Genomic DNA, 19321 nt, shown 5'->3' with positions numbered 1-19321 from the left:
TTTTGATTTTGTTTTTAAAGACCTCTGTAACCAAATATTCTGCAGGAGTGATGCTACAAGAAAAGTCATTTTACTCTGTACAGAGTAGCAGGTGGTCCTTGAAACATGAATATAGATACACCCCTTCTCGAGATACAAGTCAGTTCCACTGCAATAGCACCACAACATGAAACAACATTCATAAAAATCTTGGGAACACTTTAACATAGACTGAAGATAACAGAGGGGAAGATGAACCCATGTTTTGAACTTCGGGATTATGTTAAGCTATCTGAATAAAACCTCCACTTATCCTCAGTACTTCACGTAACACTATCATTTAATATCATTGTCTATGTCAGCTCCTCTATTATCTGCAACGTCCGTTAAATTCAGAATTGCATCAGAACAGCATGATACTGCAGAGTCAGAAGTCAAATTTTGACTATATTTTAAGGAAGGGCTCAATGTAAAAATATATGAGTAAATATTACATAAATATAGTTGAACAATGCAAGTTTCTCATTCACATGGCCACTTCAGCCACCCAGTAAAGAGACAGAAGCTCTGTTATTAAGGAACTTTTACTATTAATCATTTCTGTACAATTAAGGAAAAGTATATAAGCATCCATCCCACAGTTTACTGGTATACATGCTTTATTAAGAAAAAAAGAATAATCAAAAAGTAGCTTTGTGAGAAGAAATAATGAACACTCATTTCTTATAGATGCATGTCTTGAGGTTGAATTCTCTGGCGTCCAATAAATGCCAGTTCCCACTGAAGCTTTTCCCATGGTTAGGAACGCCTCTCTCCCATGTGGATTCTTTAATGTCTAATAAGGGTTGCACTCATGCTGCAGCTTTGCTCTCCATGGGGCCGCTAATCAGGTTTCTCTCCTCTATTAGCCTGCCTGTTTTCATGAAATTCACGGGAACATAATATCGTTGAGACTGCGAGTATCCCCTTCGCCCTCAAGTTTAGCTGAAACTGGCTAATGGGTTCAAAAGTGATTAGGGAGGACACATATGCACAGCAAGATCACATCAATCTTGCTTTCTTCACAGAGGAGAATAAAAATAAATTATGCTCCTTTGTGGTACAATTGTTCATAGAAGCCTGAAGAGCTTACAAAAATGGGTGAGATTGTAGTAACTCTGCCAGACAGAGAACATATTCAATTATATATTAAGATACGCTATGATTCTTTATTTTCCAGCCTCCATAGATGTACGATATCACATTACTGCATGCACAGAGCCACTGGATTCCATCTCCAGGGCATTTTTTATTCCAGCTAAAAGCACAATCTGCAGATTTTCTTCAAAAATACTGGTGGTGATAGGCAACATTAAATTTCTTCTAAACAGGAATAGCTGAAGTCTATTCTTTTGAGTGACTGATTTTAGGATTTGTTCAGATTCAATTTTAAGAACATATTGCATCATAGTAGGGGAATCTTGATTAATCACGTTTTTCATTCTTAGATGAAAGGGTAATTCCCCACATCAGCTTCGCTTCTCCAAACTCTGTTTTTCATATATTCAGCAGCAGATGGAAGAAAATGCAGAGTCATAACATTATGGTCTCCCTGCCATGCTGTAGAGTTCTTTAAATATGTATCATCATAAGGCTTTACAAGTCTTGGTGCTCACTGGTTCATACTTCTCTAGTGAAGCACAAATCTTACACGCTGTTTTCCTACAAGAATTTGTACATTTTCAAGAAAATGCTATTTCAGAAGAAACAAAAAAGTTTATCTGCCTACCCTCTCTTAGACCATTCCAAGTGACTGGGTCTCTTGTAACTTGGTTTTAATGCAAGAGGTGAATGCATCTGCTTGCAATAGCTGAACGTCATTGCACCAAAAATTTTGTGCACAGCTCTTTCACACTGGGAGTCCAGTAACTCTTCCTGTTGCGATTTCATCTCCAGCCTACTAGACTGCAAACCTGTTATAACATTTATAGCATCTCCAAATTGTTTGTCACAGGCAAAGAGATCAAGTGATTGCCTGGAATTTCTGCTAGAAAGCAGCTATGGAACCAAGGACTCGGAGGCATACTCAAGTCATCAACATTGAAAGCTCACCTACTACTAAAATGTTGCTATCTTGAAAATGCAGAGGAAAAAAAATCCTATCACTTTGAAAAAAAACTGTGAGTTCCCAGCCAGTGCAGACTCCTCCACAAAGAACTATATTTAAGCTAAAGCTGCAGGCCAACTGCTCGGGTACTGCCATATCAGCCAGTCACCCAAATACAGATGTACAAATATTTTTTCCTTGGTTCATGACTCAATACTACCATCACCTTGGAGAAAGTGCTTCTTATGGTGACTAAACCAACTGGCAACACAATACTCAAAATAGGTCAGGTGTCAGTTCAAGGAAACTAATATCCCATTGCTGACAACCACCTAATAAGAGAGAGGTGCCTACTTAAGAACTTTGTCTTCACTGAGTACCTGCTCTAGGCAGTTTCTCCATAGTCAAGCTGCTAGAAGTTTCCACAGCTGAGATCTTCAGCTATCCGCCTGGATTGTAACAGCTTTTCTTTGGATGCTGATACAACATCAAGCCAAGGTTTTGCAAAGCTGAGCTGAAAACAGACGAGTCTGAATTCTAACATCACAATTATGGGTGAGGTATCGCACCTCCATCTTGTGGGCCTACCTAAAGCAGGCCTGCTCATCGCAAAGACTTCAACAGCCCCTTATTTCTACATGTATGAATATGAGACCTATGAAAACGAGACCAAAAGGGCTGCTTCTGCCACTAAAGTAAGGATACAGCCAGATATACCATCCCAGATGTAGCCCAAACAGCTGTCTCAGCATAACTACCAGTAAAGTTGTTTCCCAATTTTATGCTGATACAATGCTCAGCTTTCCCTTTAAATGCTTGCTTGTTTTTAAAAAATGGATTATTCTGACATGAGTTGGGTGAGAGCACAAACTGCCAGTACAACTGAGGGACTGTAATCTCTGAATGGACATAGAGGAAGAGGTGTTTCCTGAGCTCAGCTGCTGCCAAAAAAACAGTATGTCTCACCGCACCCTGAGCCAGCATACAATCTTCAATGTGAAGGCTAAAATAATTTTTGTTTTTAAATGTAACAAAGCTTCACTGCTATTAATATATCCAACAAAGTTGTTGTAGAGTTAAGAAAAACAACAAAGGTTTATTTAGACTTTTGTACATAAAGGTGCTGTGCACATCATCAGGTGTTCAGAGGCATACTTAGGTGGGATTTGCAAGAACGGTGTCTCAAGCAGGCAAGCACACATTCTTGAAATGAAATCAGATGTTGATTACATATACAAGCAAGGTGCTCAGCTTGTATTCTCTTCACAATTAGGATGTTAATGAGGCCAGAAGACTTCTTCCTCTAAAGATGCCTACTCTGAACATACAACTTGGCAATTTATTTTTCTTATTTTGCCCTGTTAACTACTACAGAATGCCCAGAGCTGCCACAGTAAGTCTAAAGAGGGAACATTTAAATAAGCCTCCATGTGTGCTTTGGCATCCATCACTATTAATGAGGATGGGAGGTATTCATACCAGCAGCAACAGCAGATGGACAGCTCGGCGCTTTGTGCCACACGGAAACAGTGTACCTGTCACTGAAGATGCATGTACCACAGCTGGGGAAATCTATGACAGGGACGTTAAGTTACTCTTAGTGATTTCTATCCATAGGATTCATTATCAGCTCAGTTTTATACTTGGAGAAATATTAAGGAACACTCTCGCTGATTCACTACTTTCTTCAGACAAGAAAAAGGTTACAATGTGGATTTTTTTTTTTTTTACTGAGCTAAAAGATTCGTTCAAACACAACACTGATTGCGTACCTGATCACCTTAGCGACAAAAATGTGGTCTGAGCCCAGCTCCAATTTCCTACCATATCACATCAAAGGGCAACAAAGGAAATATATACTATTACATTTGGATTAGAGGATACACAAAAGGAGCGTACAAACAAGATATATTTCCCCATCTGCAGAGAAAGCCACCAGCACTGAACAGGCAGCCGTGCAGATCATCTATTCGTGCTTCTCAAGATGTTTGGAATTGCCTGGCTTTTCAGTGTTTTCATCAGAGCATGTTCACTGCGTTTTGATCCAATTCGGAAGTACAAGTTTCACATCTAAGTGTGCTAAAAAGTGCTTTTAAAATTAAATTGTTAAATTTAGTACAAAAGGGAGATGAAAGGAAGCAAAAAAGCTCCCTTTTGTTCTTAAAAGAGGTCTGCGTCTTTAAACAGAAGCTGATCCTAGGTAGATGGCTGCTCTCCTCACACAGTTAGTTTGTCTGAGTGGGAAATTAATGCTCCTTTTCTACCCCACATAGTGCTGCACTTCCACCCAAGTCACCGTGGACATTTGGACCTCAGACAACATATGAATATACAAAATACAGTATAAAGGCAGCCACATACAATGCTGCAAGGTGCACGCACAAAAATTCTGTCCTGAGAAATATGTTACTTCAATTAAATTCAGAGACACTGTCTTTACACTAGATCTGTTCTTTTAGCAGATTAGATTCTAGCATTCCCTGGAATATACTGCGGTATATTTATGAGAAGTCTGTAACAAAGTTTATTCTTTTATTAAAGGGCGTTATCTTCACACGAGATTTTACAGATTGCGTGAGACAGTTACACAGTGTAGTAGGCTAAACAGTAATCATCAAAATACAGAAACCAAAGCAGTCACTGTGCTTTATTCATTATATAGAAGTCACCATCACATCTTAAAATGTTACGGCAGAATGGAATTAGACACGTTTTCTGAGACTTGAGGAGACCAGAGCTGACATTACTCACCTGCAAAGAGAGTGCTGAGAGCGCTCTGGGCAAACAGAAAGGCAAAACCTCCTGCACTACTCCAGTACACAGGAATCATCAGGTGAGGAACTAGTGACTTGCTTGCTTGGGTGAAAAAGCAGCAGCTTTTGCCTGCTTTTCATTAACCGTTTCAACAATCTTCAGAATAATACCAAGACTCAGCTGAAGGTAAGCCACCAAGCTGGGCATTTGGTTTAAATTTTAATCTCTGAGCTCATATTCTTCCCAAGAGATTTTCAAATGGGCATGCCGAAGAGGCAACTAAACTTAAAATCTTATTACAGAGGGTAATCCTGTTTTCTAGCTTATTCCTTAGTTTATCATTTAAGAGTGTCCTCCTCTGCAGTCTTCAGTTTCAGGGCACTCTCGGACTTCAGTAAATTCACTGAACTTAAAAAAAAGACATGCAAAATACCTCTCAAACACTTGCTTCTTGGTATCTATCCAGAATTTATCTGCCCCACTAGCAACCTAACAGCTTACAGAACTGCTGCCAGCAACTCTCCCAAAACCTTGGCTTAAGCAGTCTAAGAGGGGTAACTCTCAGTTTTACTTCTGCCTGCCATTCTCATTCTCAATACACCTTGTTTTGGTATTACTTCTCAGGTGCATCTTCAGGTGCAAAAAGCTCCTTCTCCTCCTGTTCATAAGCTAACTATGTGGTGAAACAACCACAACAGCAAGACAGTCCACAGTTGCAACACATCAGCTCATGAAAGCAAAACTCCTGAGGTGGCCCAGGATTATCCTGACTCACTAACTTGTCTAAAAACTGGAACTTGCTCTCTATTCATTTGGATATTTACTTCCTTTTTGACATAATGCTAGCTAACGCTTCTTCTAAGGGCTAGCTTCTAAGGCTAGCTAACGCCCTCAGCAAAGGACCTAATTTTGGACACACCTTAAGATGGCAACAAGGTCATCTACTAGAGAACTTGGCATGACTTTCTGTCCTATGTAAAAGCAAGAGGGGGAAGGAGGGGGACACAGCCAACATGACTATCACAAAATAACTCGGAAACTTTAAGTCTGTTCTAGTCCACTGTTTTAACTTGATGAATGGATTTAATATCCCTGGTAAGCCTCGCAATGACTGTTCAGTTCTCAAAACCCAAGTCTGTTTTTATCATTTATAAGAATGGATACCAAGTGGAATCAAATGCTTCCAATGGACCCAGATTCAGCATTACAACTGCTGAATTCCAGCAAACATCTGCTTTACAAATACATTTAGAAGGACTGCCTTTAGTAAGTACTCAGCTTTTAAATGACTGAGATGCGCATACAGCAATGTTTAAGAAAGGGCATTAAGATCACTTTATTGTTCTATCAAAGGAATTTAGAACAAGGACACAGAAAAACCGAAAAGCCAACTTAACTTAGGAGCAGTCTGTCAGTGATAACAGAAGCTACTCTCATGAAATCACAAATAAATGCAACCTTTGAAGAAACTTCAGAGAAGAAACAATGCTAAAACAGCCCACTAGATTACAGAATTCTGTAACCAAATGACATCAACTTATTTTTCTTTCACAGCTAAGCACTTAATGTAAGCTTAGTCCATGTTCTTTGCAGCTTTTCATTTTCTTTGAAATGATTATATAGGCATTTCCCTGGCCAGTTTGGCGTCAACAAGCTGCAACCTCAAGTACACACAAGGAACAAAATCTGAAGCAGCCAGAGGATTTATGAATCTTAAACTGTTGAAGAGCCTTCCTTAGAATGACTCAGTCTTGGGGGAAGAAGTAGGTGACTGCAAACAAAACTACTCTAACATCCACACCAAACCATGTGGATGTCTGTGCTGCTTATGGACTTCAGTGAATCAATACCAGGAACAGAATTATTAAAGGAAGTTTGCTGGAAAACAAAGAAGCAGTGTTATCATCTAACAGGTTATCCAGTTGACTGAAAAACCTACATGTACTACAAGGCCTACTTCCACCAAGGAACAGGACAAAGACTCAAGAACAGACAACCTGCAACATGTCTTCCACACCGTTCTCTCTCTAGTAATTCCAGGCAAATTACTTCATTCCTTTCCCTTAATCCCCCAACCAAAAAGTTAACTCTCTGCCTTCCCATCATCTTTTGGGATTTTATATTCTGCAAAACTAGCACTACCTTACTAGAGATCTTTGTAAAACTCAGTATAATCAAGACCTGATACTGATTAATATTCCAGAAATTGCTGTAATAAACCACAGGAGAAATTTTACCCTCCCTTCCTAGAGTCTGATATTAAAAGGCTGGTTCTAATCTATTAAAATATTGTCACTTAATTATATGAATACAGAGAAAAAAAAAACATTGTTCATTCTGTATCCTTATTTCTGTCCTCTCCTTAGATTAAAATAGCATCTGGATAGGGATCTTTATATACAAACTTGATTTAGTATAAGCATCCATGTGTTTGTATCTTAAATGATATCCAAGAACTACTACTAGATAATAAGCAATTGAAGTCTGGGAACATATTTGAGATTTTTACCAGAAAAAACGTGAGCACTATTTACTTATGATTCAAGGCTAGTTCTGTGGAAAGATGCTGAAAGAACTGGTGGTGTCCTGATTGAGGAAAGAAAAAGGTGCTACACCTATGATCCTAAATACAGATGCAGATTTTTTTTCTTGAGGCTTAAAGCTGGTATGACAGTGGTAATTTTACTGTTCTGTCTCACACACAGTCTGTAGAATTGCTGATCAAAATCTGAATACTCAATCTTTGCCCTTAGTGGTGATGCATGAAACAGAAAGCACATAGATTTTATGTTCCCAGGCTGAATTTACACTACCAACCATTAGATGAAACACTTCGTTGTAAACTGAACAAATGCTATTTAGAAGTTACTAAAAACAAACTCACACTCTTCCATTATGACATTTTCTGCAGACTGACTCTGCAGTAGTCATATTTAAAACATAAACCACTTCTACAGAAGGTATCCTATACATCTCCTCAAAACAGAAATCAGAACAACATGCAGCCAAAAGCAGTGCACAATTTTTTTCAAAAGTCTTAAACTCATATTAATAGTTATTTATCTTCTTTGGGACTGTCATGATCTGCAGTTTATTTCTCATGATTTTGAGGGAACATACTTACTTCCTGAACGCCAGTCTTCTTCCCTGAACATGGTTGCCACTCTAAATGTCTTAATTCTTCCACAAAATAAGAGATGCCGTATCAAAGTCACACGGTTCTTAATTAAGAGGCTTTTTACTTCTCCTGCCCTTTAAAACACCCATAAAGGGGTGAAGCCATGTTCTTTCTTAATTAAGAGGCTCTGACTCCTCTCGCCCTTTAAAACACCCATAAAGGGGCAAAGCCTTGTTCTTTCACGTAACTAGAAAAAAACACACAAAACTGGGGGGGGGGGGGGGGAGAAAAAGTAGGAAGGGCAGCACTTGTGCTGGGGACAACTGTTACTATATTTAGTTGGCTTGCCCTACAAGCTGCTGAGCATCTGTTTCAATAATGGTGAATGACTTTTTTCCTACCAGTCAAGAGAGCATTAATTAGGTAAACCCAAATTATTGCTGCCGCTGTTTCACTCAGCACTGATTTCCTATTTCTGATACCCTAACACAGATTTGCTACTTATTCCACGTCAATAGTAGGCCTCCAATTCCTGCACTGTTTGCTGTTCAAATTTGAGAATGTCTTAATAACTAAAACAAAAAACAGCAGAAACAGTACAGAGGACAGTAGAGGAAAGGTTTTCTAAAAGCGAAAAAATATCTGCAAAGTCTCAATGTGTATGAAAATAAAACAGAAAGTCCATAACAGTTTCTATATTTAAATATGCACACGAAAGCACTCTTCTGCAACCTGTTTTAATACCAAGGCAACACACACAAAAAGATTTAAAGGGAAAAATAAAAACCCAAACACTGCTCACATAAGCCAGCACTTTTTAAAGACTAACTTCAATATTCCCCTATCATTTGAGAGGAGAATTTTAACCAGAGAATATTATTCCAATTTATGCAAAACGAAAACAAGCAAGGGCAGCTTAGAAAATATTTTGCCAAAAATAACTCGCTTCTGCAAAACACCTCTTTCATCTTAATTCCTCTCCTAAAAAATGAACTGAAAGACTGCAAAGCCAAGGAAGATTCCAACAGTAACTGGTTAATTAGGGAGGAAGGTGGAGGGGGGGGCCTTACACTGAGCACACAGGTTAGGTTTTAATTTTTAGGAAACTTTCTTGAGTTTTGCTTCTCCAAAATAAACACGGTTGTGTTTCTTAAACTTGCTTCTAGCAGAGACTGTGCAACAACAAGACTGTTTGCATATATGCCTTAACATGGAAATTACAGTATTTCCTAAGTGAAGTGAAAAACAAAACACCCATATGGCTCTACAGAAGCTTTGAGGCACCAATATTCACTACCCCGTGGTTGTACCCAAGTTTAGATTTTGAGTGATATTTTGACAAATTCTCATTTCTGCTCCTGCAGCTCCAACTTTGCAATACTGCTTGGTCAGCCTCTTTGCATACTCTTTACCCCATTCTCAGACTGTGTGTGTGCGGGGGGGGGGGGGGGGGGATGGGTGGGAACGCGATTTAGCCAAGATCAGCTAAATCTGAAAAGACTTTCACTCCAAACTAAAGAATTGTTCTTTCCAAGAAGGCAGCCTTACACATTACATGTCCGTGCTTAGGCAGCTGCCTTTCATATGTATATACCCAACACAGCTCAGCTCCCACCAGGGTAAAACAAGACTGTGATACAATTATTGTGTAACTTGTCCCTTCCCCCACTCCAGTAACCAACATACAAAGAAAGGCTTTGCTCTATTGTCCACATACAGTACCTCCAATGATCCCTTGCTAACTGAAACCTGATTCAACACATACCTATTTAACTGTTTTAGAGCAACCAATGTTTGGGCATTTAGATCCGCTGAAGAGCTAAGGGCAGAGCTTGACGTTTTCTCGGAGACATTAATATATCCACACACAAATGCTTAGGCCTGAGACCAAATAGAGCAGCCGGAACGGGTTTTAACTGTGTGTTTACTTGCGTAAAATTGGCTACACGCACGCACACTGGAAACACGTCTGTTAAAATTTGTTGTGGAAAAAAAAGCGTTAAGATTATAGAAACGAAGGATATTTCCTGGCAGCACGTTTCCTCCCCCAACCACCCATCAAAACTCACAAAGGTAAAAACAACAACAAAAAAAGGCAATTAACAATTCAGACCCTGCCATTTTTTTCCACATCCATCTCTAAGCAACAGTACCATAGCAACTTTTTCCTGCTTTAACGCATCTTGTGAAAGAGGAGGACAGGCCACACACAAGACCCCAGGAATGTCAGATTCCCGCTTTCTCCCCAGCACCTCATATTTCACCAACGCCTGTGATTAAACAAACAGCTCTGGAGCATGGGTTTGGGTGGGTTGTTGGCTTTTTTTTTGCCCACCCCCTCCCAAAAAAAAAAAAAAACATCCTGCCTTTGCACCACGCTCAGCTCACGTAACCTGGGAAGGACGCAGACACGCGGGGCTGCATGCGCAAGTCACATCACCGGGGTGCGCTCGGGGAAACAGCCAGCGGCTGCAGACGCCTGACTGCAGGGGTGTGCGTGTGTTGGGGGGGGGGGGAGGATTTGGGGAGAGTGTGTGCCTGTATGTGTCCCCCTTGCTCCCCATCCCACAGTGCCTGGTGCGAGCAAACCTTCCCCCCCCTCCTCCCCCCCGCCATCCAGCGGGGCCCGCCGCCATTTTGGAGCAATTCACAGCCACCACGGCTAGGAAGCAGCTCGTCCATCGCCCCACGCATGCTTGCAAACGCTATATATATATATATATATATATGTATATATATATGTGTATGTGTGTGTGTGTATACACGCATATACAATATACATATATATATATAGGGATGAGGGACAAGACAGGCTCGCCGCTCCTCCTTCTCCCCCGTCCAACCTCCTCGCGCGCTGGTAACCGAAGCTGCTTTTCCCATGGTGACTCATGTATTAAGGACGCTCCATAATCCGGCAGCGAGGGAAGATTAAAGGCAGCTTCGAAATCCCTTTTGGAATGAGAAGGGCAGCAGCCAGCCCCAGAACCTGTTACCTTGTTGGGTTTGTTTAGTTATTTATTTATTTGTTGTTTTTTTTTTACCCCACCTCCCCAAACCAAAGGGAGCTTCCAGCGTGCATGGAGGGCAGAGTATCAACTTTACCTGGGCGCGTTTCCCAAAGAAACGGTGTTGGACTCGTTAGAAATCCCCTCTCATTGGAAAACGGGGAAAAAAAAGGAGGAGAAAAATGCAACCGCACAAACTACTTCCTTATGAACCGAGCCGTGGGACCAGGATTAATATATGCAACGACAACCTTCCCCCCCCCCCCTTAAAAAAATACTACCACTCCAGAACACTTCCCTCGTGGAGGGATCCGGTGGAGTTGTTTTCTTCGGGGATTTCTACGATTTTAGAATCACGCTTGCGTTTCCAAGCGCTTCAGTTCCCACCGTTCACAACCCTCCTCGCCTCGTTTCACTGCGACTGCCGAACGCAACACGACCACGATGGCCGGTTTCCCTCGCGCCTCGAAAAGCAAAGCATCCTCTGAGTTTCACCAGTATGAAGGGAATCAAATATAACACGGGTAAATAATAATAAAAACAATAACCTCCATTCAACTACTGGAGAGGAAAAATATATATACAATAGAGAAGCAAAATGGCCAGCCTCGCAGGCTTAAGACTGTTTCCAAGACATTGTTCACCCCTCCAAAAAATAAAATACAGTCCGTGCAGAAAACCAGATTCCCTCTCGTCGACCGGGTGGCTCCTGCATCCCCGGTGGGTTTTATTTTTTTATTATTATTTATATTTTTCCCCTTCCTCTCCTTGGCTACAAGTCCGCGCTCTTCCCAGCGCCAGGCAGCTCTCCCCGCGCAGGTCCTTCCACGTTACAAACCCGCTGGATTTCTCTCTCTTGCAATGGGGCGCAACAGCTCTTCGCCATTGCGCGCGGGTTATTTACAGCGATTTTGGGTTCCTCTCTCGCTCGCACCGACACCCCCCCCCCCTCCTCCTCCTCTTCCTCCCCTGCCGGGGCGCGGAGCCGTCTCCAGACGCAGGCCGCGGGGCAGCAGGCGCTGCCCCGACCCTCCGAGGTATTTTTATTATTTATTTTGGTCGCCGCTGGGCGAGAGAAGGGTCGGGCGGGAAAGGAGGAAAAACAGCCCCCAGAAGGAGGGGGAAAGGGGAAAAGGAGGGGAGCAGCGGCGAGCCCCCCTCCGCCGGCCCCACTCACCGCTTGAAATGCTCGATGATCTTCTCCTCGCGCACGTTCTCCGGTAAGTTGCCCACCCAGAGGTGCCTGGTTTCCCGGACCATGCTGCGCGGCGCGGGGCGAGCCCGCCGCCCCTGCCCTGGCTCCCGGCCGCCGCCGCCTCCCCCCGCGCAGCGCTGCCGGCCGCCGCCGCTCGCCCGCCGCCGCCTCGCCGCCCTCCGCCTCTTCCGCCGCGGGGCCCTGCCGCCCTCAGCGCCGCCGGCTGCCTCCCCCCGCGGCGGCGGCGGCGGCGGCGGCGGCGGACGACACCATCCCCTCCGGGGGGGCCCCCTGGCTCGCGGGCCGGCTGCCGGGCGGCGGGCTCCCCCTCCGCCGCGGGTTTTTTTCCTCCCTGGCTCCCCCCGCCTCGTCGCTCGCTCGCTCGCTCCCTCTTCCTCCGTCAGCGGCAGCGCGGCGGGCCCCCCCCCCGCCTTCTTCTCCTCCTCCTCCTCTCCCCCCCCCCCTTCGCGCTCTCGCTCCTGTGGCCGCTCCGCTCCCCCCTCCCCTCCCCGCGCCTCTCGCAGCGCCACACGGGGGCCTCGTGCGCAGGCGCAGTGCGCGCTGGGGCGCGCGCGCGCGCTGCAACCCGGCGGCGGCACGCGCGAGCGCGCAACGCCCCGCGCGCGCCGACACAGACACACCGGGTCCCGTGCGGGCGGCCGCACTGCGCTTGCGCGGGGGGGGGGGGGGGGGGGAACACGACACACCGCGGTGCGTGCGAGCAGGGGGCTGCACTGCAAGGGAAGGGGGGCACCGCAAAAAGGGGCTCACCAGGAGGAGACCGGAGCGAGGTCGCCGAAGTGCGATGCAAAAGGCAGGGCCCCTACGCGAAGGCAGCCCCCTCCTCTCTTCCGCTTGCTGGGGCAAGCGGCCCCCACTTGCACCCAGCCTGTATGCTCCCGGCACACTCCCGGGAGGGAAGAGGGGGCATGGAAATGCTTGGAAGCCCCCTCTCCCATCCGGAGGGGTCCCCACGAGATGCTGGCCAGCACCTTTGGTGGCAGTGAAACGTAAGTGGCCTTTGCAGCCGCCAGGACCCCCAGGCACCCCGACAAGCTGCCCCAAACACGGTCAGGGCTCCCCCACACCCCGAAAGGCGAGAGCTGTCTTTTCAGGGGGAGGTGAAAGAAAACCAGATTGATGCCACGGTGCAATCGGCACGAGCGAGTAAAAAATTAATTTAGGCTGAGGCAGACAAGGGCCCTGTGTTGCACTAGCTTTTACAAGCCTATAGCTCCGTTTATCTTTAATGGCTCCAAAGTTCAGAGCTATATGCAACCTCGAGAGGGGTTGGCAGCACTGGCTGCCCGCCAAGCACTACAGCAGTGGGGAGGGAGGTCACTGAATCACACTCACTCTTATGCAAACCGCCACAAGATCCTTGCTGGCAAGGAGCTTCCACCAACCAAAACAGCGAGTCCACGTCGCTCTGAGAATGACACAAAACACCCCCTCTTCATAAATTTAAGTTGCAAAGTCATCCTCGTCTTCCCTCCCCCCCCCCACAATAGATGGTTGTAGAGCCATTCGGAAAGCACGCAGCACCGTTTGCCATTAAGTGCTTACTGGAAACTACTACTCTGGGCATAAGAAATGCTTGCAGAAGTTAAATAATTTGCGTGTTTGAGCACTGATAGGATCAGGCCTCTCCTGTCGACGCAGATCAGTCAGGATTGACACTCCTCCACCACCACCACAGGCATCCGCTTCAGTGAGTTCAACGGAGCAAGCGACACTCCACACCGCCTCCCAGCACAGCCTCTACCTTCGAAGGACAAAGCGCTGAAGCGCCTGTGCCAAGAAATGAAATTATGCTTCCAGGGAATTTAGGTACTTAAGGCTGCTTCACCAGGCCACTGTCCCATCCCTCCAGTGCCCTGTCCCAGCCTGGCTTGAAAGGCTGCTTTCTAACCCAGGCAAGGCTTAACGGTAGTGAAATCCAGCCATCCTCTGCTTTGAAGTATCTATTTCTTTTCTACGTAAAAAAAAAAATGGGACGCCACACAGATAAAAATACCTGTTTGTAAGTCTGAAAAAGAAAATGCCCAACTTTATTACCGCTGTGACATTTGGAACAGCCGTAAGCAAACAGTTTGAGGTTAGGATAAAACGGAACATGCATCCCGAGCCACTGGTACGTTTTTTGCAGCCGCATAAGCCAGTTAGCTGCTTTCGGCACAAAGAGAAGACTAATATTTCAGTATCTTCCTTGGCCAAAGCCTGCTGCTTGCTGACGGCGCTTTTCTATTGATTAAAACCGTGTTCTTATTGGGACAAGCAGAGCTCAACTACACCACTTTTGCCTTCGACCCAGGCTCATTAATAGCCGGTGGGTGCCTTGCAACACTCTCACACCACCCCGGCGAGGGCAGTTTTAACCTTTTTGGCAAGGAGTCCATCTCGGCAACTAGTCAAAGTCATCAGACTGTAGATCGCTTAACAAACATGCAAATCTCCCTATTTAATCAGATCTCTGACGCACATCAGCTCCAGCTTCGGCAGATCCAGGTCTTATCCTCAACTCTACCCCTGTTATGGGTGGCTGCAAACCGATCCCTTTGTGGCTCCGTGCCTCAGTTTCCCCAGTGATGACTAACATTAAGCTGCGCTGCCAAATTATTTGAGATCTACTGATTAAAAAACAAAAAAACTTGCATGCATCTATTATTTAAAGCATGTGATTAAGCCACGTGTGCACAAGAAAATGCATTGCCAACGCACTCCACCAACACTTTCCACCAAACATTTCTTTTCCAAGGAAATGGGCTTAGTTTTGTTTTAACTGGGCAAAAGCCCAAAGAGCAATAACTATTTGTCTACACCTTTAAAGGACTCTCCGGGCATACATTTCAGAGAGAGGAAGGACACTCCCCCCCCCCCCCCCCCGCTTCACCCAAACCACGCATCAAATGGCTTTTCTGAAAGCCATGCAGAATTTTCCCCTCTTCAGCCGAGCATGCTTGCTGCGACAGCGTTTCTAACTATTCTTCCCTTCCCTCCCTGCCCCAGCGAAGCACCTGCAAGGGACACAAGGAAACCACAGACTCCCAGGTCCTTCAAAGAAACCTCACGCAGGGTCACTGCTGTCACACTGTAATCTCACAAGCCGGCTGGCTGGGAGGGATGTCCACAGATTGGAAGCCGTTGCAAACAAAACCATTGACTCCGCTGACATAAACGATGGAAATTACTGCTTAAAAGGTTCCGTTTACACGGACGCCAGCTGGAAAAGGAGCACACAAACTGCCGTCCGTGATACAAAAACCAGGCTCTGCACCATCCCAATGCTTTTAACATGCTTTGGGGGGAAACTGTTCCCAGTTGCAGCATGCGACCGCACTCAGGCAGTGCCATTGTAACCGGATCCTTCCACCTCATTTGAAGATTTTAAAAAACACAGACCCACGCTAGAGACCGAAGAGAGCACAACCTTCATCTCAGCAGGCCCAAAGCGTTTCAGTAAAGGACTGGTCCTGCATGGCAGTGGCAAACATCATTCTTGTCACCACACAAGGAACCACGCATTCAGGCCGCCCATGCCAGCCACTATCCTGCCCCAGCAGCAAGCTTCAGGGGTCGGGACACAAATTTCCACTTGCCGAGGGGTAAATAGCCAAGGAGCAGGAGACTTCACCTGCCTTACATCACCCACTGCCTCTTGCCCTTCAGAGGAAAATACAGCACAGTCCAGTGCACTGCAAGGCACAATTTAAACTACTCATACGCACGCTGGGTGTAGCTGGGAACCCAGCTATCTCCAGGCATCACGACCAACCGCTCAGTTAAAACAACTGCACGTTTCTTATCAGCACTTGGAAAGGATTAAAATACCAGGCCCTATATTAATGGGGGAGCAGGTGATAAACCCACCTCAGCTTGAACACTGTGTTCACATCAAGAAAAGCAAAGCAAGAACAGGAAAGATCAAAAGCAAGCCATTAAAGGCGTGAGAAAATGGTGCTGCCATATAAGGAGCTAATAAAGTTAGCAGCTCTCCAGTTTGGAGAAAAAAAGGGCAGGAGAATCGGAAAACATCCTCAGGGTCAACACAAATAGCAAAGGGAACAGCCTGAGACAGCCTCCCATCTAGGAGGAAAGTCGAATAAATAGGAGGGCACGTTACAGAGTGAGCACAACACGTGAACAGGCAAGTTTGTACATTTTTTACACAGCATAAATCCAAGTAAACTCAAGTTACCAAGTGGTGGAGCTCACTGCCACGCGTCGCAGAGACTGCTTGCCAAACATTTAAAAAAGAGAAGATTAGATACCGAACAAGGACAGCAACCAGAGCTGTATTTGCCAAGACTGTAACTTCCTATACTTGGTTCTGGCTTAGCAATTGCTCTGCATTTTGAGCTCGCAGCAACGCAGCTGGAAATGGGGAAAGGAGGCCTTTCTCCACAGCTAGAGACATTGGCCAAGCACCAGAGACTCAAACGGATCTGATAGAAGAGCAGTCACATTAATAGCACGCAATAATTATCCCCACCAGTGTCCAGGAAGCATCCAGCTTTCTCTGCTTTTCACAGAAAAACAGTATGTTGCCCAGACAAGAGCCCTCAAACATCACCAGAAACACTCAGAGCTTTTCTTTTTTTGAGCCTCCCAGCTCCATCCACCATCTTGCGAATATAAAATCCATTTATGGGCCTTTCCTGCTCATTGACTTATTTATTGAAATGACAGTATGGCAGCTGAATATCAAATTGCCAGCGAGGCTTTTATCTAATTTTGAAGCTAGCCTGAATTACTGGACTAATTTTATTGCTTACCCATTACATTTTACGCAACAAATAATTTTTTTCCAAGAGGAAATCAGTGCAGTTTGATATTTGGGCTCCCATGTTGCCAAGATAGAGGAAGTTAGCTAATATACCAGTAACACTTTGAACACAAAGCCTGGTTCTGGATCCTAAGCAACATGAAGCATAGGTTTTGTATTAATAAAGCTATCGATTTCAGTGCATTCCTCTCTGAGGGTAAGTGCTCTGAATGTTCAAGCTGAGATAACCCATGTTGAGAAGACTCCTTTCATGTTCTAGAAATGGTTATTCCCAATATTCAGTGGTTTATTTTCAAATGCTATTCTCAGCCAAACTCAACGTTGTTCTTATCATACAGTACTGAAGATGGGAGCTGCCACAGAATACAGCCACTGTGGCCAGCGGGTTTGCATCAGTTAGGTTCTGCAGCATGGTAAACACAGTTGAGGAGCTCCTGGAATCCGGTTTACACTGAATGCATTCGTATATATATAAAAGTACACTTCTGTTTTGAAAATACTTTGCTATACAGACATTTCTTCAACAGCAGAGTACAGTGAGATTGCTAAGCCACCCAAGCAAAATACCATATGTAGTCACAGGACTGCAAACAAGCTTACTTTTACTTACGGTATAGTAAAAAATATTAGAATTAATACCTATTTCTTTCCTTGTTGTTGGAAAGATGAGGAAAATCAGAGTGCCAGCTTCTGCCCTGCTTCCCCTTGCCCACAAACTCCTGTACGTACTGAACAGCAGTAACTGCTTGCCTCACGCAGGCTTTTCTCAGAACCCAGTACTGCATTTCACGAGCCAGCCAGAGAGGATATCAGTCTTCCAGATTGCAAAACATAACACTTGAGGAAAAAGGAGGAGGGGAAAAAAAGAAAAAAAGGAAAAAAAAAATGCAGCCCCGCATGATTTGATATCTGAGCATGATGACTGCAAAGGCTAAAAATCACCTAGAACTAGAGTGATCAGTGTGTCCTGTAACTCACCATTTTTGAAATTTCTGTATTACCTCCACAGAAAGACCCCACATCTCAGGAGTGGTGGAGGCTACCCTGGAGATGTTGCAGCACAAGGGTTTAACACAAAACCCACCCTCCAAATCCCCGACCTTAAAGCTGCTCTTCCCCACACTTGCCTTCTGATCACTCCGCACATCCAGCACAAAATAAATACAGAGACGGCCACGGTCAGTGCTTTTGTTCCACCAAACACCATTTTGATACTGAAGCAACTTGACTGTATTTTAAATGGAGCAGCTTGAATACATTTGGGTGATTATTACTTTCTCACTTCAGAGAAAGGGACACAATGAAAATACTTGTGCGCGGAGACCAACGGCACACCTGAAAACCTCTCCAGCAATACAGAGCAGGAGAACAGCTTCTCTAGCTTTGGCTCTCATTTTACCCAACCACTAGCTTGGCAGATGTCATGATGCAGTTTTATGCCTTTTTAATTCTTCAGGATAATAGGAAAGCTTGAAAGACTGCGGTTTCCCCTCTTCTGGAGGATGAGCAGAGGTTTCTATCACTGGCCTGTTTTCTGGCACCAGAAACTCATGTTTTGTTTAGCTTGGAAACCTCATAGATGTAGTCCTAGTAACTCTTCAGGCCAAAGCACGAGGTGGTAAAAGTTCAGCAATCATAAGGTAACTCTTGCTCATTTGCCCCAAACTGCCAAAGAAAAATAGAGTCCCACAGAGCATGCCAACCTGGAAAATGTCCCAAACATCGCGTTTACTGGCCCTGTATGGTACCTGTATGCCAGCAAAGGCCCCTGAGGGGCATGAGGCTTATCTCAAAACAAATACATCCCTAACAAGAGACTAAAATTAATTTCGCTGTCCACGCTAGTTTAATTCAAGCATGAGACCTTAGGCACACCGAGCTATTGGCAAGCTTCATGTACACCACACACCAACTTTCTCCAGCTCTCTACCGCAGAAAGCAGTGCATGAAACCTGGCCTGGACACCTCATAATTACCCTCAGCTAAGTTTTGCCAGAAAAACACACAGCCATAGCTATACTACAAATCATTGCAGCAACCAGACTGCCTCACTGGCAATAAAATCACTGCATTTCTTATAAGATGTTGCTCCAGCTCAGTGGGGCAGGGCCCCTCAGCTGGTCAGCCAGAGGTGTTCATGCAGTGCCAATGCCGATATTCTCATTAAAAAAGGCTGGTGAGAATGCTCTGCCACTTGCACTCCTGCGACAGTGCCTCATGCTAGTGACTACTGAGACTCGGCACTAAACTCAGTCAGGTGTGACCTAGGAGAGACCAGAACCAGGTGCTTTTTATTACCTTTTGCAACACAACAAAAGAAATTGCACTCAATAAAAAAACATTTTCCTATTTCCTGGCAAGAAAGCAGAGGCTGGAGGAATCAGGCAATAAAACAACA

General features: G+C 44.8%; 1 protein-coding gene and 1 long non-coding RNA gene across 5 annotated transcripts in view; one reads left to right on the top strand and one right to left on the bottom strand.

The window, feature by feature from the left end:
* The window catches only part of SPEN (spen family transcriptional repressor), a 72786-nt gene extending 60534 nt beyond the window's left edge, over positions 1-12252 (bottom strand). For all 3 annotated transcript variants that reach the window (XM_062593622.1, XM_062593625.1, XM_062593623.1), the window contains exon 1: positions 12120-12252. In XM_062593622.1, coding sequence (XP_062449606.1) covers positions 12120-12202 — 83 coding nt within the window. In that variant the 5' untranslated portion in view covers positions 12203-12252. The remainder of the gene's footprint in view (positions 1-12119) is intronic.
* Positions 11923-16791, top strand: LOC134150091 (uncharacterized). Of its 2 annotated transcripts, none has more exons than XR_009960596.1 (3): positions 11923-12162; positions 13837-13967; positions 15147-16791. It is a non-coding gene; the product is annotated as an uncharacterized LOC134150091 (long non-coding RNA). The 2 variants fall into 2 exon arrangements; XR_009960595.1 differs by having other exon boundaries at positions 13775-13967.
* The last annotated feature ends 2530 nt before the right edge of the window (positions 16792-19321 follow it).

The sequence above is a fragment of the Rhea pennata genome, chromosome 22, assembly GCF_028389875.1.
Source record: "Rhea pennata isolate bPtePen1 chromosome 22, bPtePen1.pri, whole genome shotgun sequence".
Classification (NCBI taxonomy): domain Eukaryota; kingdom Metazoa; phylum Chordata; class Aves; order Rheiformes; family Rheidae; genus Rhea; species Rhea pennata.
The sequence above is the reverse complement of the archived record's forward strand: the minus strand, read 5'-3'. Positions and strand labels throughout refer to the sequence as shown.